This window comes from Akebia trifoliata, chromosome 5 (genome assembly GCF_017979445.1).
Source record: "Akebia trifoliata isolate Shusen 1 chromosome 5, ASM1797944v1, whole genome shotgun sequence".
Lineage (NCBI taxonomy): Eukaryota > Viridiplantae > Streptophyta > Magnoliopsida > Ranunculales > Lardizabalaceae > Akebia > Akebia trifoliata.
This window is the reverse complement of record NC_141379.1, coordinates 32,199,580-32,226,717: the sequence shown is the minus strand read 5'-3', so window position 1 is coordinate 32,226,717 and position 27,138 is coordinate 32,199,580. Positions and strand designations below refer to the sequence as shown.

The following is a 27,138-nucleotide window of genomic DNA, read 5'->3' as shown; positions in this document are numbered from 1 at the left end:
TCAAAAATCAGTTTATTCTGAAACTTTTAACCCATATAAGACAAAACAATTCGGCTATGGTGTAGGTTGCCCTTATTGATTTGTGGGGTGTTTTTATAATTTCTCTTTCAATTAAACTAGTTGGCATACAACCATCATATGCCAAACAACCTCACTAACACTTTTTTTATAACATAAACTAAGTTTATGTTTGAACAAAAATACAATTAAACACACAAAAACGGTAGTGTAAGTTAATGTGACTACCTAGTAAGATTTCAAATCTTACCAATGGTTGTTGGGCCCACATGAATCACCATATTGGCATTCCAACACCACAACACTCTAGAGTTCATGGGAAAACTTTAATTAAAAAAAAATATAATTAAAAAATTGATCTTTTTGGGCTGATCAATGGTGTTGAAAATAGATTGCTACCAACCTTACAAATTTAAAATTAAAATTTATGGTGAATTTTTTAATTTTTTTGTTGAAAAATTTCTTTTCAAAGTTCTTAGAATTTTCTTATGTGCAGTCATGTGGCATCGAATCATGTTTTTATATACCACAAGATGATGGGTTAGGAAATTTCCTTACTAACTTAGCAAGGAAAGTGTTTTCATAACACTTTCATCTTCTCCAACCTTTTTTTTAGTTAATGTCCTTTGCAAACTGTAATTTTATGCTTGCATCATATTTAATAAATAATTTTAAAAATTCCTAAAAAGAATGGGTAATGAACTTTTAAAATTTAAATTAAAATCCCAGGTGAAAAATAACTTCTTTTTTTCTTTTCAAGAAAGATACAAAAACTTGAGATTTACAACCATGATCATGATTTTGATATCACCTTTGCCACCTCTTTTATATTATGTGGTTCTAGCAAATAATGAATGGATGATAATCGATTTTCTCTAGGATTTTAGTATTTATCAAAATAAGAGGTCGAAGATGATAAAAAGCTTTCTAAAATAGAAAACTCAAGACTTTCAGTCTTACACCCTAAATACTAATTTTGATATTAGAGATCTTGACTGTTTTATTCGATTTTAATTTTAGGGTATTTTTGTCTTTTGACATTTCTTTATCTTCCCAAACATGGGCACGGCTTAAGTGGAAGGGTATTTCAGCCTTCTGACAAGTGGTTATTATCTCAAAGCGTGATTTGTTGTTGGTCCCTCATTAAGGACAATAGTCAAAGGATCTAAGTCATCAATTTGAAAATATGAGGGGATATCTCTAATATTCATCAAGAGGTAGGGGGTTATGTCAAAATCACCTGAATTTTGGTATGGGGAAAGGAGTAGTTTAGGGTTCTTCAATGTGGGTTTCTAGGGCTTGGAAGAATAGAGAATTTCTAGGGCTTCTTGGACTTAACTTTAGTAATGTATCTCCTCAAAATACTAATGTCACTTTATTGTGGGACAATGTGTTAGTTTGTTTCCTTGGATTGTAGTTGGGAATTGGGATTGCTTGGATTTAAGGGACTGTCAAGGCAATTTTGAGGTTCTTTTGGCTCAACCTAGACTAATGTCTAGGGCAACTAGGGTAGTTGTCCCAATTTAGGGTTTTGACTTAATCCAAATATCAATCGAGTCGAATGAACTCGATTACTTGCGAGTCAATGCAAATAAGTGTATTAAATTTATTAAATACTTAAAAATTATAATTATGAATTATACTTTTCCATATTTGTCCACGAAAAAAACTATTACATATAATCATCAAATTGGGTCAAATTTGTTGTTTAACATGTGTCAAAACTTGGTAAGTTGGTGAAGTCTACCAGTGGTAATACATTCACCATTTTATCTAGAGTAATGATAATCTAACACCTCCACATGGCACACTCAAAATGCCCTCCTGACGTGTGATGTGCTAGAACCATAGATTTTTCTTTCATTAAGATCTACAACTGCACTGGGAATGTGTAGTTGTGTATCTCGAGGCATAAAGTCTATGATTCTAGCACATGCCTGCCAGGAGTGTATTTTAGAGTACACCCCATGGGGGAGTCAGATTATCATGACTCTTTTATATATCACGATGCATTTCCGAGTGACTCATTTGAGTTTATTAAGTTGTTCAAAATGAGTTTTAAGGTTTAGTCAATTCAAAGTTCACTCAAGTCAACTTTATCGTATCTCGAGTCGACTCGGCATATTTTAAAATACACCTTTGGTCACTAGCTAGTATTTCTTTAGTTCTTTATGTGTATTAAAAGGTTTGGTTAATGTAGATTTTGTACTCAGGGGTTGGTCTAATAAGGAAAGATTCTCATATTCTCATAGCATATGTGTAGGATCTTGTAGGGTTAGCCCGAGTTGTGGACCGGCTCCTGCGGCCACGCTTCCACATGGGGGATTGTGATTTAGAGGAAAGTGAGTTCTTGGTTTAAGTTCTCTAGGGGTTTCAAATCTTGCTTGACCAACCTTTAAAACACATGCTTTGTATGGAAGACTGTGTACATTGTTATTCCCTTGGTTTTAATCTTATTTTTCATATTTCTAAGGTCATTAGCAATCAAGTAGTGTATTAGTTTATACGTCGAACTATTAAATTTGTTTTTATTAATTAAGGAAGACCATTTATTTATTTATTTTCAATTTATTCTTTGCGTGCCTATTGTTTATTGGGTCAAAATCTCTACGGGGCCAAGAGCGGAATAATGGAAGAGTCGGTCCCCATGAGTCCCACCCTATTATTATCTCCTAAATAAAAATCCATGAATATTTATTTGGTATAGAGTTTGAAGAATGCTTTTAGCTTTTAAAAATGCTTTGTAGATTCAAATTATAATTTGGTAAAAACTTGAGAAGCACTTCCCAAAAGCGAGAAGTGGCTTAGACCCGCTTTTAGTTTAAAACTTACATTACTCTCAAAAAATGATACTTATTTTATTAAATATTAAATAATTATTAAAAATAAAAGAGGACATTTAAGGGTCATATACAAAAGCAAACATTGTGCCAAACATTTATGATTATTTGGGTTAAATGTTTTGGACAAAAAATTAGCCCATTCTGAAATTTTCAATCTCATCAAAAGTGATTTATAAAAATTGAATGGTCCAAGATACTTCAACTTGTAAATTGAGGTTAGAAATTTCATGTTTGGCACAATGTTTGGTTTTGTATATGGCCCTTGAACTTGAACCTTTAATATATGGTTTCTAATACATCCAAAGAAGTTGTTTTTCCAAAAATCTACCTCCCGACAACTGATAATTTTGCAACCATTCTTCCACAAAAAATACATCCACCAGACAACTACTATTAAAGCGCATTTATGCAACAACCACACGTTTAAAATACCCTTAAACCCAACTAGCTTAGTGACATAAGACCTATAGTTAACAACTCATCGAGTCGAATTGACTCTAACTCTGTCACGTTAACGTGACCCAATTGAATTTTTAGTTGATTTAGTGTTAAAAATTATTTGAATCAACTCTCCAAATCAACAAAATATGCATCGAATCTGACTAGAAATTCGGACGAGTAATGTGGTCATATTTAATGGGCTTTTTTTTTTTCTTCAGAAAACACAAATATAAATAATACTCTTAATGAACACATATTCAATCATTTTTAATATATATTCATTTGAGTTGGCCAACTCAACATGCAAGTCTTTGAGTTGGCTCAACTGTAGTTTTTAAAGCATAGTTTAAATACTTGATAATTTATCTTGGTTGTCTAATCAAAAGCTGAGGTGTCAGATGACATGGAGTCGACTATCTTTTATTATTCTTGAACAAATGCCTTTCATGTCAAGTCTCTTGGACTTCCATGAGTTATGTCCATCAACTTTATCAAATCGATATGAAACCATAAGCATCATTAAGTGGTTGATGATGAGCCTAGCAAAACAAAAAACAAAAAAAAGTGGTTGATAATGAGCTTTTTGTATGAGTTTTCGATGATAAATCTCCATAGCTTCCCTAACGTGGGAACACAAGCATGTAAAAAAAAAAAGAAAAGGAATTAATGTACCAATTGAGTCACCTCAATTAATTTTATTATATGAAATTAGAGATTGTCTAGTTTTCAAGTCACAAGAGGCATGTAATGGAGGCTTATAAGAACTCGTATTCATTGAAGTCTTATCCCATAGATTTGGGGTCGGCTGAATAAATCCTATTCCATATTTTAATTCTATCTAGAATTACATCTTTTGTTATAAAATATGTCTCCATAACTGCTTTTAGTATCTAAATTCACGTTTTCTTAGATCTTCCTCTCGATGTTTTAGAACCTTTATTGCATATAGGAAAATACTAGCTAGTCTCAACCCATCCATGGTTGAGGCTCTTTTTCAAACAAACGGTTGAGATACCAAGGACTCCTAAGAAAATGTATCCCTAGAAAATCACAATTGATCTCTTGAAATTTTGGGTTTTCCTTTTTATCTCAATCTTCTAACTAGGGTTATAATCAGTTTTTCTTAAGAATAATGCTGAATTGACCTTGAGATTAGACCTCACATCGTACACCCTGATGTGAAATTGTTTGAGAATTATAAATGCTTTTCGTTGAGATACGAGTGAAAAAACATCTATGGTTCATATTCCACTTTCACATCAAGATGTGCGACATGAAGTCCAATCTTGAGATCACTCTAGTACGACTCTTTTCTTAAATGTACTAAAATCATCTCAATTATTATTTATTCTTTCTAATTTTTTCACTTATTGAAATTACTCCATTTTCTCAAGTGTGTTTGGTTGTATATATATATATTAATTATATTTATTGAAGGATCATATAAAACTCAAATCAAGATCCTCATTCAGGTCATTAGGGTTCGTATTTTTTACATTTAAAATGAGATTTCCTTTTCCTGGTTGAAAGGTTTGAAAATGGACAACCACTCAATTTTCGAATTAAAAAATGGGATGGTCAATACTCAATAGTAGTGAAAAAAAAAAATGACTGTTTCTAATTATTTATATTTGGATTCCTAAAATTTTGTACACTACATCCATGTGGACATGCGGTCCATATGGATGGGTGTTCCTTCGGTCGATACCGACTCAATTTTTTGGTATTTTAAAATGTCAGTGTCAACTACAGAGACATGGGCCATAAGAATTAAATGGGTGTCAAAAGAGGGAGAGAGGTCCTCCACTTGTAATGTATTTCTGTTTGAGGTAGAGTATCGATCCACCATTCTCAATAAATGGGATCTAAGGGGACACCATTAATTTGGTTTCAATGAACACATCATGAATTTATGATTCTAATCTCTCTCATTCCACGTCTACCCTTATCTCTTATTTACACACCACCTTGGATATAGTGTTTTGGCCATCAGATTATTTAAAAAATAAAAAAATAAAAAATAAAATTATTTCAACCCTCCAAAGCAATCCATCGTTTTCCAATAATTCTCTCTCCACTCCTACACTATTAAATCATCAACAAATAGTCCCCATCAATCATCAAAGTTGAATCGGTTTAATGAATCTTGTTCATCAATTCAATTCTCCTTAGAATCAATGATCAGGATTTATGTCGTGAAATAAAAAAGTTTTTACACCAATTACCAACTTGACGTAATTCTCCTCTTTTATTCGGGTTTAGAATAGGCAATATGACAAGTGGGAAAGGGGATTTTTGTACGACTTGATAACTATATTTCAAACTATGGGGGTTTGTCTCCAATGCTATGTGCTTGAAGAAAGTAGATTCATCGTGCCAAAAAACAATAATTGCAATTGAATTAAGTCTCATAAATTCAATGGAGTTGTTTTACACCCTTTACCGTGCATTAAGATTATTAAATTATTATATTATGTTGTATTGTATTAGAGTGTATAAAGATGTACTGAATCATATTAATATTATAGTTAGAGTAGTTATGTAACTACATATAATCACTTTCTCTATTTAATTAAGAATCTCACCGAAGATCAAATCATCTGTGAATTTTTGGTTATCACGAATCTTTATAGAGATTGCCCTTTATTTATACATTTGCTAGGAAGCCACTGCGCCTAGTTTTTAATCAGAAATTCTGGTACTTCCCTCTCCTTATTTCATTCTAATTAGCACACAAATAAATTTTAATAATTTTTTTAGCTCATTTGCTTGTTTTGGTAAATAATCTCCTTCTCTTTCCAACTATATTCCTTGCATTGTTGTCGTTGACGAATCTACATGAATTCTTTCTTATCATGCACTTAGATAAGATTTATCATGAAAAAATCAGCTCAAGAGTTCAAGTCATAATTTATTTATTTTTGATGGGTAAACTGGACTTGAACCCATGACTTCAAGATTTGATTCATAACTTATATAATCTAATTAAGTTGGAATCATTTCCTACATATTAATTGCCTTTATTTCTTGTTTCTGGTAAGTTGCCCCCCCCCCCCCCTTCTTTTTTTTTTTTTTTCAAGTTTTCAATGGAGGTTTTTGTATTTTAGAAATAATGAATATTCAGAAAAATTTTGATTGGTAAACTTCATTTTAATGAGATCAATAACTCATTGGTGATGGAAATTCAACTCTGGTATATGGTATCAACTAAGCTAACTCCACTTTCAAATAATACATTTATTTTTTTCACGATTTTTTTAAAAAATCACTCTTAAAATTATATACTCAAATTGCTAAACATGCTTAGGATAGATTTAATCCATAGTTTTAAAATTCAAAACTTTGGAGTATTGCGTGTACGCAAGGGATTTGGGTGAGATATGATTTTTAAGAGACCAGTTGCTTTGCCCCTGCTAGTCAGATTTATGAGTCTCGAGTCCTAACACTCCATCATCAAAACAACAATTATAAATATTTTAAAATTAATTTTTAATATTTTAAAAATAATGAAAATATTATTCATTGTTATCCAAAAAACAATTATACAAAACTGAATAACTCTATTTGGTTTCTGACTTGACTCGATGCATTCTCGATCTGACTAGTTGGCGAGTTGATTCCACTTAGTTTTGATGCCGAGTCACCATAAAATTCAATCGAGTCGAACCACTTGACTCAAGTTTTGAGTTTTGAAACTATTCTTTAGTCCACCACAAGTATTGTAGACAGCCATGATTGATAGTAAGAAATACTTAAACCACACATTATACTCATGAAAGACCAAGGAGCCCAATATACAGTGGTCCCACTAGAAAGATACACTATGGGTCAAAAAGCGTATCTGAAATCTTGAATGATAGATATGGATCTAACGGTCGTGATCAAATGATCATGTTGACTTTTGACTGAAGAGAATTTCTAGTTGATGGGACTCATTGAATTCTGGGTCTGATTAACAGAAAAACTAAAAAATAAAAAATATTCCAAAGGAGAAGAGTATCTTTTACTTTTGTAGTGGTTTTCCAATACTGCCCTTCTTTCAATCAAACTCAAAATCATAGGTCACGAGGAACAGTCAAGGACGAACCTTGATTTGTATGTTGGGCAAAGTATCTCTCTCGTGTCTCTCTTGAGGAGGTTTTCTTTCTTTTGCTTTTCAGCTTTGATTGAAACATTTCTTAAGCTATCTTGCTTAGCTTTACTCTCTCTCTCTCTCATATTTCGGGTCTTCTTTGTTTTGGGTTCAGTTGGGCTTTTTTTCTTTCACTCTCTTGGCTCACGTAAGGAATTATAGTTTTAAAAGTTTTAAAGGGCAGATCCCGAGCCCGGATTGCTATTTACATTTCCCCCTTTAAAGGAGGAGTTGCCTACATTTGGTTTCAACACTAGGATGATTGCGCAAATAATTATAGATTTATTTTCTTGAGATACAAGTTAGAAAATTAATCATTCTCTATGCATTGTCAGGCCAGTTTAGTGTTAAATCCAATATCCAACGTAGGTAGTCAAGCATTTTTCTTAAAATAAGAGTCGTGCTACATTGCCTATGTTGGACACTGGGTTCAACACTAAGTTGACCTGTCAATGCATAGATAACCATCCTTGGGATACGAGTTAGGATATCAATGGTTTTCTATGCACTGTTAAGTTAATGTCCAACGTAAACAATCAAACATTTTCCTTAAAGTAAGAGTCATGTTACATTGCCTGCGTTGACATTGGGTTCAACAACGAGCTGATCTGGCAATGCATAAATAACCATAGATTTATTTCCTTGAGTTATAAGTTAGAAAATCGACAGTTCTCTATGCATTGCTATGTGAGCTCAGTGTTTAACCTGACATCCAACAATAGGAACACCCATTAATCATCCTATACTATTATAAGGGGAAAAGGGTCATTGGGTACAGTTGATTAATATTGTAATTCACATAAGATATACTTTCTTGGATTACAAAAGAAACCATTTGATTTATTAATGCATCTAAAATTATTTATTTTATAAAATATAAAATAAATAGTATTTTAAACTTCTCTTGTAAGTTAACAAAATACGTGCCAATAATAAAGAGTCCATTTGAAGAAGTTTTCATGTTCATCCTAAGGTCCATACATTTGTGGGAAGGTTAAGGTCCACCTAGTACCTCCAATTGATACAAAATTTATAAAAAGAAAACAAGTTCTCTCTTTTCTTTGGTACAGCTCAAGAATATTTTTCTAGCCACATTCCAAGTGTAGTTCTTGAAGTTACTAATTTTGCATTTTAAAATAATTTTTAGGAGTTTATGGGATAATTCTCTTTACATTTATCCTGTTTTGATTTTTTTTCTTTTTTTGAGTGTCGATTTTCTAACTAGAAAGTCTTCACTCGATCAATATTCGGTTGACGTGGTACGAACATGTAACCATAGAACTTTTTCATCGGGACACACAATTGTACATCCAAAAATCATTATTCTTTTTTTTTTTTTTCAAAAATTGTATTGTAAGGGATTTATATATTTTTATCTATGAACGAATGAAAAATGAAGGGTATTTTTCTCTCTGAAAGCCAAATGACATTTTACTGTAATTCAACCATTGGAGACTATAATATATTATCATCCCTTTTGTGAATTGTGGTTTAAATTTAATTAATTGAAAGTGAGGGGAATTCCTGTCATTTAAAAGTTACCAGTGTTGGGAAGAGAGAAATTGTAAGAAAGTTGAAAAAGTAAGGTTTTAAGAGAGTTGTATTAACTTCAGTGAGGATTAAGTAAATAGAAGAGAATATCAACCTCTGTTGGGCTCTGCCCGATACAAGACTACGGAATAGCTAAAATGTACTTGATAACATAAGCTTGACGTAGCCATGCAGACTTTACGTATCATGTCAAGACACGTGCGACTTTAATTGGCTACCTAATCTAATCTCGGAGATCTGATAGGGTTGAATTTCTAAAGATGGGCTACTTCACTTAGGGTATCTGCTAGGATTAAGTCACCCAATTGGCAGGCCTGCAAAGGCCAGCTGTACCTTAGAGCAGCCCAGATCCCCATTGGATTCTAATCAATTAAGCCCAAGTCCGTCCAAACGAGCTCAGATCGGGTTTGGGTTGATTTTTGACCATATAAAAATAAAAATTCATGAATTATCGTATTCCATGTTGTTTTTAATCAAAACGTGTTCCAATATACATGTTTGGATGATGGAGGTAACTGAAATTACACCTGACTAGTGAGATCGAAAGAGCTATAAGTTGGGCTAAGGCATGTGGCTCACTTCTCCTGGCACCTGTAATGCCTGCACATCACATGTATCGTGTAAGTGAGGGTGTGTGCTTGCGAGTGACTCTGAGGAATTAATATTCATATGGGATATCAAACTTATGACCTATGGATTTTCACCGCTTATTGAATTGAAACTGCCAATGAACCAATTCAAGGTTAACGTGGTCTAATGTTATGAAAATATCGATTTGAGTCAATTGAATTTCGTAAGACGAGTCAAGTGATCAAGTCAATTCAGCTTGGACATTTAACTGGAAATGTTGATATATGAATAAGTGGAAAAGACACCAATATAATGAAAAAGGTCCTACATCCTTTAATCGATATAATAAGAAGGTTCTATGTAAATGAACAGGCGTTGGGCGTAGTGGTTGAGACATAAAAAAATGAGAAGTCTTGAATTCAAACCCCTTTGTTGGCCACTTAGGAGGATTTGGACGAGATATGGTGTTCTAAGAGGTTAGTTGCCTTGCCTTTGCTAATTAGATTTAAAAATTCAAAACCCTTATGAAAAAAAAAAAAAAAAAAACGCTATGCATTCTCATTGGCATAATGGGTCCTACATATCAAAATTGGATTTATTGGTTGAGAATAAGTTCTTTTAATTTGTGTCTGCATTTTTACAAATAAGTGTATACTCCAAACATATCAAAGTGATTCATACCATGTGTTGAGCACAAACGCCCAGGCTAGGCCAACAAACCAATCCAAGAGCTCTGTTAGCAAATATTGGATTTATGCGGAGGCACTCATTGATGTAACCTAGAACATGAAATGTTGGGCCATTTATGAAATTGTGCTTAAAGCCCAATGAGAAATCTCTCTAGTCAGCAAGTGCCACGTGGCTCAAATGCAAGACTAGTAAATTTCAAACCAACAAATGAGTCGTTACTTGCCATCACTTAAGCGTACTAATACGAATCTTTTCATATGACGTACCATATGGCCCATACCTCCATGTGGATCGCATTTAACGATGGTGGTTAGGTCATTTCTCACTGGTCTATTAGAAAAGACCAAGATCAAGGGGTGTCTCATAGTTTGAACAGGGGTGTCTCAAATATTCACCAAATAAACTAATATTTTGCAACTTCTAGATCGTATAGGGTTCGAAGTTCCCGGCAAAAATCTCTGTCGTTCTCTCAAATTTCAAAGAAATCGAAACTCGACCTTGCGTTTCCCCTCAAATTCGCTCTATCCACTATGTTTTGGAGGTATTAAATGGCCGTCAGTCTTCACTTTTTTGTCAGGAATTCTCCTCCTTTATTGGTGGTGGTGTAGCTCACAATCTCTCTGGTTCGTCTTCAAACCCTAACTTTCCTTCTCAAAATTGTCGTTAAACACGTACTAAATAGAGCCGTTTAGTGTAATATTTCACAATCTTTCCATTATTTGGAATGTTTGATTGATTAGGTGTGAAACAAAATGAGGGAAAGCTTACTGATTTACTTGAAGAATTTCGATTCTCATTTCTCTGTAACATTTCGTAAAAGAAATCGAATGATGAGTTTAGAACATCAGTTGCCTACTACATTTTCTTAAATTTTCTTTTAAAGATAGAAAAATGTTGATAGATTTTTCATAACAAACGGCCTGCGTGATCAATGGGTTCAGAGAATTAGTTTTATTAAGGGTTGATAACTTGTTCTTCTCTCTTCCAATTCTAGTTAATTAAATACCACTAATTGCTGTTTTTTGTTCATATTTTGTTCCGTTTGATTACTTCTCTTTGATGGGTTTTTCTTATTTTCTTTTTTATTAGATAAAATGATGTCATTCCTGATTCAATTGGAACTGAACTTTCAATCTGTAACTGGTGTTTGTCGCACCTTAAGGCGGTTTAGCAGCTCTGGAGGTTCGGCAAAATTGGACTTTACCGACTTGACGTAAGAAAACTAGCTCAAAATTGCTTAATCTAATGATATGTTAACGTTAAAAAAGGGCATTCTTGTTATTTTATGTATTTGAATGAATTTGCTTCCCTCAATGATTTGTTTGAGCCGATTTTTCCATTTATCTTTGGCCTTTACTTCAGTTAACATAAAGGTCTTTTATTTGTTAATTTCACAGTTTTGAAATTTTTTTTTTTTCACAATGAACTTTGTGTTTGCTCTCAGTCGTCCTCATACATGGTACCCAAATGCTCGGAGAAAGAAACGCAATGTTATTCTTCACGTGGGTCCCACAAATAGTGGTAAAACATACCATGCCTTGAAACAACTAGAGTCGAGCTCCTCAGGTATTTATAGAGTTTAATTTTTACCAAATTCTGCCCTTTATTTCAGCTTTTTTGTATTTTATGTATATTGATGGGTAAGCTGGACTTGAACCCATGACCTTAAAGTTGCTTTGCAATGTGTCAAACAAACTGTGCTATGGGTCTAAGCCCTATATTTTATGCATAGAGGAAATCCCTAGAGCCATGTGGATATTGAATAAGATCTTTGTATTTGTATTTTGTGTCTTTGTAGGAGTATATTGTGGACCCTTGAGACTGCTTGCTTGGGAAGTTGCGAAGAGGTTAAACAAGGCAAATGTTCCTTGCGACTTGATTACAGGACAAGAGAAAGAGGAAATTGAAGGTGCAAAACACAAGTCTGTGACTGTTGAAATGGCTGATGTGACCTCCGATTACAAATGTGCTGTTATCGATGAAATTCAGGCATGTCAGTAGATAATCTGGACAACTAATTCATAACTTTGTATTCTGTTTAGTTTTTGGTGCATTGGCTACATGAGATTTCGTAAGGATTTTAGCATGTATTAAAAAAAAGACGAATCACAAAAACCCAAGTTAACATAGTTTAATTGTAAGAATCAACATCTCAAGGGTGTCCTCTTTCCCTTCAAAAGTCGGATATTTCTTTCTTTCTATAGCTCCCAACAAATTACAAAAGGGAGAATTACTCGACTGTGGCCATGAAACATGTAACACAACCAACTACTGAAAACGTTCTCCATGCTCCTTAGCATGGTCTGAGATATACCAATAAGCTCAAAAGAAATTAACCCACACTCCATGGCAACTGATTGATACTCAACTTATTTTGCAAATGATGCATTAATCAATATTGATTTTCTTACAGGAAATAAGATCCACTATCAAGCTATTATCTAGACAAGTGGTTGAAGCTCAAGCCTCACTTTTCAAAATTAAAGAAACAAAAAATAAAAAATGACGGAGCTCCATATAGAAGAAGCAGGAACATGTGGATGAGTTACTGTTAAGGATAGCTGAGTTGAAATCCTGTGTGAGAAGTGGCTTTTTTTCCTTAGGCACCATAGTATCATGTCTTGCTGAAAAGAAGCAACCAAAAACCCAGTAATCTGAGCTAGAAGATTAGAAATTCCCTCCAAATCTCAATTGTTTTAGTTTTCTCTAATACCCAATTTTTAAAGAGAAGTCCCCTCTCCTAATCCTGAACAATCCTAAAAAGTTAACCTTTCTTTCTAGAGAACACTAACATGGAAGGAAAGGTAAGCTTTAACGGAGCACTGCCACACCCTCTATCTACTTGAGAAAGAACTCTATTGTCTTTCCCAATCTCAACGAATGTACTGCTAAACTCCTATTTTAGGCTAGAAATGTCACCAAATACTGAGGCTGAAAGATCCTAACCACGAGAATCACATCCATACCAGTTTGCTTGAAATCCCTGTTGAGAAAGCTGGGGCAATCGAACCAAGAAATTAATCGGAACAAAACACTTATCAAACACAAAAACATAGATTTTTAAGTGTTCCCTCAAGATTGATATACGTCCACGGATCACACCGATTCCACCATGAAGAGAAAATTTGCAATTACAGATTACACCCTTTCACTAAAACGAGAAATAGATATACACCCCAGGAAACCTAACAAGAGTTATACATAAAATTAGTGAAATTATGTAAATACCCTTGAGTAAAAAAAAGTTTGGGGGCTGCTGCCCCCCTAGGTAGTTCCTTATTGATCAGTACTATCAGGCTCCACAAACCACAACAACCTCCTCCAAGGACTATTCATCCCCTCTCCATATCTGCATAATCACTTCCCCAACAAGCCTTTGTTTATATTTTTAAGGCTTCTTACACCCAAACTTCCCTATTTCTCTGGGATGCACACTTTCTCATATGCCACAAGATATTTTCTTTCTTCTTCAAAACTTTCCATGGAAAGTAATCTATCCACCATAAAAACAGAATCAGAAGCATCGTTATGCAATGAATTGATAGACTAAACAAAGTACTTTTAATCAAAGTTAACTCGCCCTTCCTCTAGAGGGGAGGCATCCTTTTCACACATTATAGACTAGTCAAGCCTTCGCATTTATTTTCTCCATCCTTTCCATTTGTTTTCACACCTGGAGAAGAGGTAGGGAAGGATGACAAGGTAACTCTTGTAAGTTCCATCTTGTTGATTAGTTCACAGTCTTCTTGCCTTATGGTTTGAAGCTTGGTTGACTGACATTTTAAAGAAATGAAGATGGATGGTTATGAAGGTAAGACATCAAGCTGGAGACTTTGGAGGAGGATCATAGATTGGAAGTTCGGTATTCAGTAGTTCTGGACAGTGTTTTGGTTCCCCCAGATTTAGGGTTGTGAATCGAGCCTGCTAACTCACTCCATCCTAACTGAAAAAACAAGGGTTATTGCCGTGATTTTGTGTCTGGAACGTAGGATCGTGCTAGGGCCTAATAGTGCCTAGACTGGCTGCTAGTGTATTATATATAATTTAATGTATGATTTTATGACAAAAAATAACTCAAAACATATAAAAAAAAAATAACAATTTTATCTTCATCTTTAACCAGTTTTTCATATGCAATGTTTGCAGAATGTTTCAGATTGTCCCGGAATGTTTCAGTCGAGACAGTCTTGATGTTCTCCTGACCAAAAATTGCCTCTAGACAAGATTTTTAATCTTGTTAGGCACTAATCTTATGTCTAGAGAATTGGTTTGAATTTCTTTTGTGCTGTTACTACATAAAATTTTTAATTTAGGTTCTTATGTTTGAAGTTGATAAATTTGGGAACAATCAGTATAATTTGGTTATCTCATCTTTTGTGCTATTTGAAGATTCTTGGAGCAATGTATTCATGATATTTCCATTACATTTTGTTATTGTTGTTGTTCTTATCATTATCTTTGTTTTTCTCCCCAGATGGTGGGATGTAGGACAAGGGGTTTCTCTTTCACACGTGCATTATTGGGTCTTTCTGCTGATGAACTTCACCTTTGTGGAGATGCAGCTGCTGTTCCTCTTATTCAGGAAATACTCGAAGTAACTGGTGATTCCATCGAGGTATTAAACTTGTTTGCTAATACATCTTTCAATTTCCTTATTTTGTTTTGTAGGGGTGGCATATTACAGTATTTAATTATGAAACGGTTTTTTTTTTTTTTTTTCCTTTTCTGTCATTTGTGGGGCATAGATAACTAACTTGTCTTGGGTTTTAAGATCGGGAAATATTACATTTGGAACCTTAGCTGTACGAAACTCCTGACACTCCAGCTTCAATGGTATTGACTGGGGAGCTTAGGACTTGTGGTTCTGAAATTCCCAACCCAAAAACAATAATATTCCACTAAAAAATGAGAATAATAATGTCATAATCCACTGAGCAAAGATGGGTCGTAATTGTATAGCGTTATCTGAGAACATATTTTGGGATGCCCTAAAGCACTCATGGTATCATTATGAGTAATTGAGTATACAAAACCAAAATTGTGAAACCTTGAAATATACATCCCCAATTGAGATGTGATATGATTGCATCGTGGTGCCTAAGGACACAATCTAATTGATTGTTGGTAACTACATGTACCTTTACATTAAAATGCTTTCTTAAACAAACAGATTATTAGGTACTGCTTTGACTCATTATTATAATGTATTTTTTAATGCTTATGAACAAATTACTGATCATATAATAAGTACTTAGAACATGGAAAAATGCATGTGTGTTCTTATGAACGTGTTAATATGCTTAAAATAATCAAAATAAGATGATATACAAATATCTAACTAATAATAATTAATTTCTTCCAATGAATAAATATTTATGAGCAATTTACGCATCCTTTATACAAGTATTTTTTTTTTCATTATTTTTATGAATTTTATCAGTAATTTTAGAATCAATTTTCCATGAAAGAATATTTCGGTTGTAGATTACTGTTCATCAAATATTTCGCTGAAATATTGCATTTTATACTTGAAATTTGATTATTTTATCGAAATGTACTAATTGCAGAAATATTTTGAGACATGAATAGTGATTTTCACATAAATAAATATAAAAGAGAACCGTCGTGACTTATGGAAATGGAAATATTTTGTGGAAATATGTCAAAACTTAATACTATGTACCCTATCATATGATAAATGTTAATTTTTCTTCTTTCCAATATGTTGAGTGGTACCAATAATTCAATTTATGCTTTTCAATGACTGGCTCAGAATTTGATGTTTCAATCCACTTTGTGGAGAAAGGGCCTTAGTAGTAACTGCAAATGCTTGATCCTTCCAGAGACACCCTAAGTAACTCAGGTACAGGTCATTCTCGGATAAAAAATGAGTGGTACATGTGTCAAACCAATTGATAGTATCATCAAATGATTTCTTGCAGATCTGGTTTCCACACATGGAGGTCTGGAATTTCATCATATGCCCAAATTATTATTTTTCGGATCAATATTATATGCCCAAATTATAAGATACAGAATAGTCAAATCTCCTTTTCAACCCATGCCTTTCTTTGAGTAACTCTTCAACGGCAAGCTTACCATTTACATAACTATTGCATTTTATCACAATTTACATCTGGGCATGTTTATTAATGAAAAAAGTAGTCATTTTATTCCTTCAGGTATTTTTAGGTTCAGGTAATTGGTTTTGTAACATTCTGGTTTCAGTACATGTGCTATTCTGGCATTTTTTGGTACAGTACAAGGAAGTTGTGAAGGAAAAACAACTTGTATTTTATGTTTTTAACATTTGTTATGTGAGAGAATCTGTACATTGAGAGTTCATCTAGTCACACTATTAAAACTCTTTGTGATGTGATTGTGGTTAACCAATGCTTTATAACTAGTTGATCCAGTTGGGCTTAGACCCACAGCTTAGTTAGGTTGACTTATTGCAAAGTAACTCTGAGGTCATGGGTTCAAGTCCAGCTTACCCATTGGAAAAAAGTTGATCCTGTTTAATGATCGAATACTTTTATCTGTAAATACTTGTCGTATTGTCTCTTTACTAAATTATTTTGTTGTATGTTTTTACCTTTAACCTTTTCCTTTATTGATCTCTAACGCATCTCTTTCTTGTCTTCTGCATTTCCTTAGGTACAATATTATGAGCGCCTCTCACCTCTTGTTCCATTAAAGTTTCCGCTCGGATCCTTCTCTAACATAAAAACAGGCGATTGTATTGTAACATTCTCGCGACGTGAGATATACAGATTAAAGGTATGGTAGTACTGAGTTATATCTCATATGGTTGCTGTTTTCGTACACTTTCTTTTATGCAATCAATTTATTACTGGTAGAAGATTTTTTTTTATTGGATTTGTTTGGTCCTAAGCATCACACACAATTTGAAAGCTGACTTTCATAAAATGTTGAACTTATGTCCTGGTGTGGTTCATTCACCAATTGTAAATTTGAGACTTCCAACATTGTGGACCTGGTAAATTTGAGATTTTTTCCATCATGAAGTTGAGAGGCTTCAAAGGCTGGATGAGATTATTTGGCTATTGATATTTGGGTGTGGTGGTTGAAAGGAAGGGCACATTAGCACCACATTTTCCCACTATATTGTTAATGGTTGTGCATATAACCCTCATTTAAATACATTACCGAACAATAAATGATGACTGTTATAATGGGACGCCCATGACCCATTCTTTTTCTCAAAAAATAATGCTCTACCGGCCATGCTGTTATCGGACCATTTTACTCTTCATAATGGATTTGACTTTTAGAAAGTAATGGTTGTTATGAATTTATGTAAAGGCCTTACAAAGCGTTTTTGTATTTGTGGAAAAATGCTTTTCAAACTTAAATATCAGCTCTTATTTATCATGGGTTTGAAAATATCAGTTGTTATTTCCTTATTTAAATTCAAAATTTAAATCACATTTTCTCCAAACATTTTTTAATATTATATTACGGTGGGGCCAACAATCGCATGATGCCATTCAATTACCTTCATAATGGAAATATATGTAACACCCCTGGTTGTTGTACCATTTCATAACGTAGTTTTGAACATTGGATGTAGCAATATTTCTTGAGTTCTGGTGAATGGAAGGCTTATTTGATATGATGGAACATAAAGTTGTCATTGTGGATTATTATGCATAGCTGCATCCTTTCAAGAGTACTCTGGCTCTGATTGCATTGGTTCGATTAAATGTGACTGGTTGCGAAGGCCATATAGGAATCCATTGTTGAGCAACATGGAGACTGAGAACTTGAATTGGATGGAATTTTTGCATTAAGAGTTTAGAAGACATGTTGGATCATCATTGGAGGAGATGTTTATGAAGATGGTAAAGAAATTTCTTGAAGATGCTTATCTTGATCGGAATTCCAATAGAATTCTTTGAAAGAAGGAACACAATCTTGAAAGACATTGGTCCCACAACTTTTGTGAGTTGTTCTTACAAGATTATGTTTAAAGCTTTAATGACTAGATTCAAGCGGCGTTTGTGAAATTGATACATATTATCGATTGGGGTACTTATTTCTTCACAATACTGACTGGGTGCACGAATAACTATGTAGTGGATAAACTAAATACTTGATTAAAGCTTATTCACCATTTCACCTTTGGCTTACAAGTACAAAGGGCCCGCTGTTTCCTTTGAAGCCATGTTGTCCCCAAAAATGGTTGTTTTAGGGGATAAGTGACTCCTGCAAAGAAGATGGTTTCCCCCTTCCTGATAAACACATGACATTCTTGTACTCAACATTGCGACATTTCAACAATTGATCATGAATTTGGTTCCTATTTTGTTCTACCTTTTGTGCAATAGGTTGTCTTGTTTGCATTTACTGGTCAATAGTGTCTCTTTTCATCTGATTTTTTTCCGGATCTGTTATATTGCTAGAAAAAAATTGAAAATGAAGGAAGACATCTTTGTTCTGTAGTCTATGGTTCCCTGCCACCAGAGACACGAACAAGACAGGTATCTAGTCTTTCCCTGCTTTTGAGAAACTCAATGCTTCATCATGATAAATATTTGTGTGAAACCATGCAAATCAATTGTTCCTGGTTGATGCTATTAAAATCATTTGCTCCTGGGTTGATGCTGTTAAACTTTGTTTGACATCCACTGTCACCTGCATAATTGTTCTCTCTTCTAATAGAATCTGTTTATTTATCTATAATTTCACATCATTTGGTAGAAATCAGAACTTATTTTGGCTCCCATAACTTCCTTTGGCTATTGTGATTTTATTCTTTGTCTCATTTTCCATGCAACACCTTTGGTCGGAAAATCTTTGTTTCCTTCCTTTTTTTTCTTTGAAATATCTGTATCTATGTGAAACCTTCTCATATATTTCATGTGAGAGAATGTTATTAGAGACATAAGTGAAGTAGTACAATCATTACGTTTTTGTACTTACAAATATCATTTTATCAGCAACTGGGGAATTTTTAGAACTCCACACGTGAATGTTTTCCCCTCATTTTTATCGGTAGTTTCTATCTTGCACAAACAAGTCATGTTGTATAAACAAAGCGACAGGAAGCATAATTTGCATAATGACTCTGGAAATGTGAGATCATGTGTCTAGGTGGCAAACTTGAAGTTACGTAACCAAAGTTGCAAACAAGGAAACCTTCTTTAGTTTTATATGGTAATCAATGTAAAACCACATTATTATTTCTTACATGTCTGTAGTATTTCACAGAAAACATGCTAATAAGAATTGAGATTTGAATGTAAATATACATTTTTCCTCATTACCTTCAATAAAAGATTACCTGTCAGAAAAAAAGAAGTCCAGTGACACTTGGGATTTGGCATCTTCCATGAAGATCTTGTTCTCACATATCCCGAGGACTGGAAATGATAAGGCAAATTTCCTAGCAACATAGGGAACTCATTAGTATTATGTATCTTGGGAAGGAGTGATCCTGGCATAATGCCTATTTCTCTACCCTCTTCTCTCCATTTGTATTTTCTTTCCTCTTATTAATTTTTAATTATGACCAGGAAAAAGGAAACAAGCAAGCAAACAATATCTTCACTTGGTTGGCCTACCTTTTGTAAGCTCAAGGGAATTAAATATATTATGTTATCATCTGGATGCATTTTTCCACAGCACCAACCTTGAGGGTTTTACATGAAACCGTGTTTTCTTTTCTTTGGTCATTTAGGTGGATGACTTGATAATTATGATGTTGTAGATAGGATGGCAGATATGAATGTATTTGCATTAATAGAAGACTTGGCTGTTGACAGAATTGAATGGAGGAGTGTGACTCATTCAGACTTGGCTCTTTATTAGCACACATTCTCTGTGAATGTCCCTGTTGAAGTTGCCCTCCATATCTTCTCTCTTGGCTATTTATTGTAGAAGTCATGGACTAAAAACTCCTTGTGGTTCTAGTTCTGCATTTATGCACTCTTTGATCTCACTTACCAGAACTACTGCTGCAAATAAATTACTTCTAGAAACCAATTTACGGTCAAAACACAGGGATTGCAAATTTGTGGCCAAATTGTTTACTGTTATAGTACTTTCTGAAACTTGCACATTTTTTAACTTTTTAAGATGCTAATTGGATACTACTTTGACTGTTAATAGCTTCTGCCTTTCTGTTATAATTGCTAATTTTACTGTGAAGAATTAGCTGAGTAAATTTACTCTTTAGGATTGCAGGCAACCATGTTCAATGATGAACGCAGTGAGTCTGATGTTCTTGTGGCCAGTGATGCCATTGGCATGGGTCTCAATCTGAATATTTCTAGAATCATATTCTCAACTTTGAGAAAGTTTGATGGCATAGATATGCGGGAACTTACCATACCAGAGATCAAACAAATTGCAGGTATCTTATTTTGTGAAAAGTATTTGGGAGTATTGCAACAGATTCTTTTTCTGCAAAGGAGGGGGTTTTGTTGCAAAAACTCTGCCTGTGCAGGAAATTGACTGTTGTCTTAACCCAAAGTACCCATTCCCTCTTACTATTTAATCCATGGAGGATTCTCCCCTTTCGTAGATATGAAAGGAAATAAATAAATCAGATGTTTTATGTGTAGGAGGAAGTCTTTGTTCATGTGCTTGACATTAAGATTTGATGTTCTAAGGTCTAAAATATTTCCAAAATATAAAGGTGTCTTTTGTGAAGATTTCATTGTTAGATGATACATAAAGCCTACATGAAAGTAGGTCTTCTCTGTGATGTTCAATTTTGGCTTGTATGGTTAGATGGTACATATACCAAGATCATCTCAACCTCTTTGATGATCAAAAATTAAATATTTATCTCCATACCTTTATAATATTTAATTGACCTGTGTCCTCTTACCTGACTTTGCCCATTAAGCTTTTGTTGACTGGTCTTTATTTGCCTAGCCTTGCTTCCTCAGCTGACAGACAAGAGGCAAGTTCTTGTATCGACAAATGTCATTTGTGTTACCTTTGTCATGTCAATTGTTTACTTTTGGTTAATTGATCATTGTCAGACCAAAATAGTTATTGGCTTCTTCAAGAGAAGCTCTCAGGATTAGATTGTCTTTGGGAAATGACTTTGTTCAGTATTTTCTTCCATTTGCTTATTATTGTAAAACATATATGTGTACCGAGAAGTTTGTAGAAGATCAAATGTTCATATTTGATCAATCAAGATCAATGGGTAATGAGGACTATCATTATGTAGTGTAGTGCCACGATTCAATGGGTATTTTTTATGTACCCATGCGATCATGAATATAATATGATCTATTGAAGATGTAGACATTGTGTTACACCAAATGTTATCATTCATTCCATCAATCATCTATGAAATGATATTCCAAAACCGAAATAAAGTGCACATTAACTCAAAATCCTGAAGCAGTCATGTTCACCCTAAATTCTGTAGCTTCTATGTGATAAATTCACTCACACATTGTCTAACCAAATCCAATTCTCTCTTTCATCAATGTCTTCCCTTTAACAACAAAATTTTATGGTCTTATACTTAAAGGAAGGGCTGGAAGGTATGGATCTAAATTTCCTGTTGGCGAAGTGACATGTCTAGATGCAGAGGATCTACCTTTAGTCCATTCATCACTGGAGTCTCCATCTCCTGTTCTAGAGGTGTTTCTTTATTCCCGAGTTTTAGCAATAATGCCATAGTCACTGATTTTTATACTCAACCTTGATATGGATATTTTCTGCAATTAGTCCTAAGCTGCATCCTACAGCCACTTGTAGAGTTGATATGTGTTTTATGACACTCCATATTCTCGTCTTCTAAAACACCCCATTTTATCTATGTAGTGTGCTGGATTATTTCCTACATTTGATCTTCTGTTCTTGTATTCGCGTTTACATCCAACTGCAGGCTTGCTCCCGACACTGGTAGGTCTCTCTCTCATGCACACACACACTCACATACACACACACACACACACATACACACACACACACACACACGCGCAAACACACACACACACACACTCACATAAAAGAACTGGACCCTTTTTGACACTGATAAGTTTTGCCACTTTCCCCCCTTCAAAATTCCCCCTATACTATCAATGAGAAACACTCATGTTCAGACATGAGGACAGGAAGAAACCGTCATCCCTGGCTTTGTTTCCAGAAATTAGTATAGATTTGTCAGTTAAGATCTTTTGATATGATCAGTTTTTTTGTTTGGTATCTCTGATGAGGCAGTGTATTCCCCTGGGGATGTGTGTCATGTACAACATTGGCATATCCATATCTTCTTCCTGTCCTTCATCCTTGGCATGACTTTTCTTCTAACATTTTTCATAGAAAACTATTCCATTTTTTTCATAAAGTGGTGGTATTTGCGATAATTTTCAGTTGGATGCGTGCTATACTTTAAATTCCCATCTTCACATTCATCCAGCTGGTTGGTTGCCCGTCAACAGTTTCCTCTTCTTCTTTTTTGTCAATATCTTAACACTATGTTTTGCTGTGCAGGAACATTTTCTAGAGAATGCAAAATTATCCCCTAATTATTTCATTGCTGAGTGTGAAGAAATGTTGGTATGTTTCTTCATCTTCTTTTCCGTTCATAATTTACAATTAGGGCTCTATTATGTATGCTTAGTGTCACAGAAATGAAGTTTTTATTTTTATTTTTTTATAGCTCAAATTGAAGACTTACGCAATACTGTTTATTGTCACAGAAAGTTGCTGCTGTAATTGATGAGTTGCCCCTTGGACTGCATGATAAGTACCTTTTCTGTATTAGGTAAGGACTATCTCTCTTCTTGGATACAAAGCTTATGTTGATTAAAAAAAAACTTTAGTATTGCCTTCTATATTGGAGATGGCAACAGAAGATTCATTTTTTTTTTCATTTGAACAATTATTAGCTAATAGAAAATCTACTGGAGTAGCATTCAACTGCTCAACACGATCATCAGTCATATTTTGGGTTGTCATTGCATTCATGGCTAGCTAAGCATAGTTTAGAAAATTGTAGTCAACTTGCAACTCGACCTAGTTGAACAATTTTCTCTAATACCATCTCAAATGGTCGTGTACTTGCTAGGCTTAGAAAATGGTCCAATTTGGTAATTGTTTCTGGGTATTAACATGATTTTATGAATTGTCCAATTCATACTGCCTCATCAAAGGGTTGGTGAGATGGCCAAGACCACACCTCAGGAAGTGGAGTTCTTGAGTTCAAATCCTCCCTTAGGGCCCACCCTCAGGGATTTATCCCAGAAATTACGTGGTGCATGTGTGGGGAGGGGACTGCACGTTCCCCGAGGATTAGTTGGGTGCTTTGAGAGGCCTGGATACCTCAATCCCCCCCCGTAACTCCAAAAAAAAAAAGAACCTACAACATTGATTTTTCTTTTCCTTTTTTAAGAATTGTTGTTCTTCATCATTGTCTGTGGTTTATACCAGGTTGGCAATGTGTGTCCTACTTAGCAATTCGACTCTATCTTGTGCCAAATCCTTAGTCAAGCCATATGTTTTCATATCCTTTCTTACTACATCCATGTCACTGTTGGTGTGGTTGAATAAAATTTTACTCGCTCAAGTCAGTAAGCCAACTGCCTCAAGTTAAGCTTTTATGGCTGGGATATTGGCTTGGGGTCCTGAGTTTTCCAACCTGGAGTTTATATATGCTACATGATTACTCCAAACTGATATAGAGAACTACTTAGCAAGCTAGATCATTTTTTCTTAGTTCTACGGACTTGATTGGTTCACATAACTTGATTTTTGTTGTTTGCAGTCCAGTGGACATGAATGATGACATTGCATCTCAGGGTCTTACACAGGTGAAGTACATTTTTTTTTTTGGTTTGGTTCTTTGGTGAAGTACATCCTTTGTTCTTGAATTTGGGGAAATATGCTCTGAATGGGGAAATTAACATGATAAAGCTGTCATGATGGACCAGTTTGCACAAAATTATGCGAAAAAGGGCATCGTTCGACTTCAAGAAATATTTACGCCGGGGACACTTAAGGTGCCCAAAACACACACTGAAATGAAGGAGCTTGAGTCCATTCACAAGGTAATATTTTCAATTAGCATCATCTGTGTCTGACCCTCAAACCTGTCAGACTTATTTTACAAGTACAAACATGGTAGTGGAAAAGGAAGAAGTTTGAAAATGAAACCATCTATCTGTCCTTAAAAAAATCTTTGTTAGGGAACTTGGTAATCGTTTCTGTTAGGCTAGGTTCTGATTGTATGAAATGAACTGGCCGAGTCAACTATCAGTTTGACCTATTTGTATATTATGTGGGTTTCCTATAGATTTGGCCAAGGCAACTTGGAATATCGAAAATCATCCCAGGTTATATCTGTGTTTTCGAAACGTGGCTTAGTCCTAGGACCTGAATGTTGATTGTTATATTTGTTAGATTAGGGTGACTACTAAAACGTTTATTTTTTTCCCCTTGGTTGGCATGACAACTGAAGGTCTTGGATCTTTATGTCTGGTTGAGTTTCCGATTGGAGGATTCATTCCCAGACCGTGAATTGGCATCTTCACAAAAGGCAATTTGCAGCTTGTGAGTGGTGAACTAAACATTTGGGAATTAAGTTATTTTCTATTTTCATGTTGCCTGGTATTCAATTTTCTGTATCGAATGGGTAGGTTGATTGAGGAGTTCTTGGAGAGACTTGGATGGCAAGGGCCAAAGGCAAGAAGGTTACCCATTCACACTGGCAAAAGATCTCTACTTTCCAAAGAAGTCAGGCAATATCTGTGAGATACTCCCCCTCCCTGTGTATTTCCCTCAACTATTTTTCCTCATTTCAAGCTCAGCTTTCTGTCAGAAGTTTCTTGGCATTTGATTTTATGCCCATTTTATTTTTATTTTTTTATTGACTGTTGAACATTATTTTAAATTATTCAATTACCCAATGCTCATTTCTAATGTTAGTGAAATTAATAGTTATAATAAAATATATTAATGCATTTACGATGCCAATATTGGTGAGCCATACATTGTCTGGAATTTCTTCTCTACTGAAGATCAACACATCCCTACTTATTTTCCAAGTAATTGGTTAATTTAAATTATTTATATGGGAGAGCCAATGTTGACCTTTTTTTTTTAAGATTAAGATTGGCATTCTTGCAGCCAATATGTGATATTTTTTATATTTAAAAGAACCTACTTTATTGATTTGAAAAATAGGTGATTTGATATAATTTGTTTTGAAGATGATGCGAAATGATTAAAGTAGGTAATCTGTATCTATAACTAGCAGCCCTTTGCTTAGTCTCACAATATTACTTTTAGTGGTTTAAGATATTGTAACACAAAGATGTATATATAAGACATTTATCGGCATATTCCAGCTATTTTGGGGCTGACAACTGATTTGTATTTAGCTTTTCTACTCTTATCTAGAGTAGTGTCTTCTGATGAGACATGTTTCTTCATGTGACATCGGCCTAACATGTACCGAAGTGCTTCTCAACACAATTATGTTGGAAATTTTGGATTTGCTTCCAATTAGTTATGTATGCACGTGTAAAATTTCACAAACAGTTGCAATGAAAGATGCCTAGATTTGAATAGTATGGTAGATTTGAATAGTATGGTATAATTGGAAATTGGAAATAAACTTCTGTCGTGAACATGATCATCTGTCCCAGTAACTTCATGCCTTGCCCTTATTAAATTTCTATATCTACTTTAAAATTTGAAATTCTATAGAATTTGTTCTAACTGAAGGTATTATTTATAGAGCATTCATGGCCTTCAACCCAGAGCTCATTTGAGTATCTTGATGCCACATCCCAAAAAATGTATGCCAATCTTTTGCCCCCACTTATCCACTATTTGGAAGATCTCCATCTAAAAATGCACCATGATTGGAGTTTTGTCAAATTCAATTATAATTTTTGTAAGTTCATTTTATTGTCTTTCCTCTTCACTTCTAATTTTACTATTTTTTTTTTACTCACTTTATTATTTTTTTTATTTTTCACCCCCTTAACCTCAATTTTTTTTTCCCACTTTTACATCTTTAATCCCAAAGAGGATGCTTGTAGGTATGGGCGAACTCTAATATTTATTAAAAATTTAAAATATATGTACTTTTTTTCTTATATTACCTTCATTTCTATAATCTATACAGAAGAGAGCAACAATCGGCTATTTTGTTTGGAGTTCTTATGAAAATTTCATCTCTCTCATATTTTAAAAGGAAAATTACTTAGTAAACCCTGAGGAAGGTTTTTTTTCTCTCTCTAAATAGTTCCTAACTTTTTGTACGGTGGGTTGACAGTACGTTTGGTAAAATTTTCTTTCTTAATAATCCATCAACCTCGTCTCTCGTTATAATGTTTTTGAAATACCCAAACTATCATTTTTTCATCTTCACATACTTAGATTTTCTGAAGGTAATTGCGATCATTTTCGATGATAGTTGGTCATGAATGACAAATGAAGAATGATATACTCCTAATTTTGAACATTTACATATATATATATATATATATATATATATATATATATATATATATAGGGTCCCTTTCAGCAACAAACATTTTGGCAAAACATTTTTCAAAACATCGGTTAAAGGTTTTGGAATGGGCTGATTTTTGATGAGCATGATCTCTATGGTGAGGAGATCATCTTCATCAAAAATCAGCCCATTCCAAAACTTCTAACCCCATGTTTACAAGTTGGGAAATCGTGGACCGTCCATTTTTTGTAAGCCATTTTTGATAAGTAAGAGGTTTTGGAATGGGCTGATTTTTGGTGATGATGATCTCCTCACCGTAGAGATCATCCTCACCAAAAATCAGCCCATTCCAAAACCTCTAACCCATATTTTGAAAAATGTTTTGCCAAAATGTTTGTCAAAATGTTTGTTGCTGAACATTTCCCATATATATATAT

The 27,138-nt window shown here is 34.2% G+C and overlaps 1 protein-coding gene across 1 annotated transcript; it reads left to right on the top strand.

Moving 5' to 3' along the window:
- Window positions 1-10,661: 10,661 nt before the first annotated feature.
- ATSUV3 (ATP-dependent RNA helicase) lies at window positions 10,662-25,212 on the top strand. The gene is made up of 16 exons (XM_086443866.1): window positions 10,662-10,868; window positions 11,335-11,458; window positions 11,690-11,811; window positions 12,044-12,234; window positions 14,720-14,860; window positions 16,903-17,025; window positions 18,672-18,749; window positions 20,455-20,623; window positions 21,764-21,876; window positions 22,060-22,140; window positions 22,732-22,797; window positions 22,941-23,005; window positions 24,005-24,050; window positions 24,171-24,287; window positions 24,698-24,789; window positions 24,876-25,212. The coding sequence occupies exons 2-16, from the start codon at window positions 11,340-11,342 to the stop codon at window positions 24,988-24,990; spliced, it is 1,638 nt and encodes a 545-aa protein (XP_086299992.1). The 5' UTR covers window positions 10,662-10,868; window positions 11,335-11,339; the 3' UTR covers window positions 24,991-25,212.
- The last annotated feature ends 1,926 nt before the right edge of the window (window positions 25,213-27,138 follow it).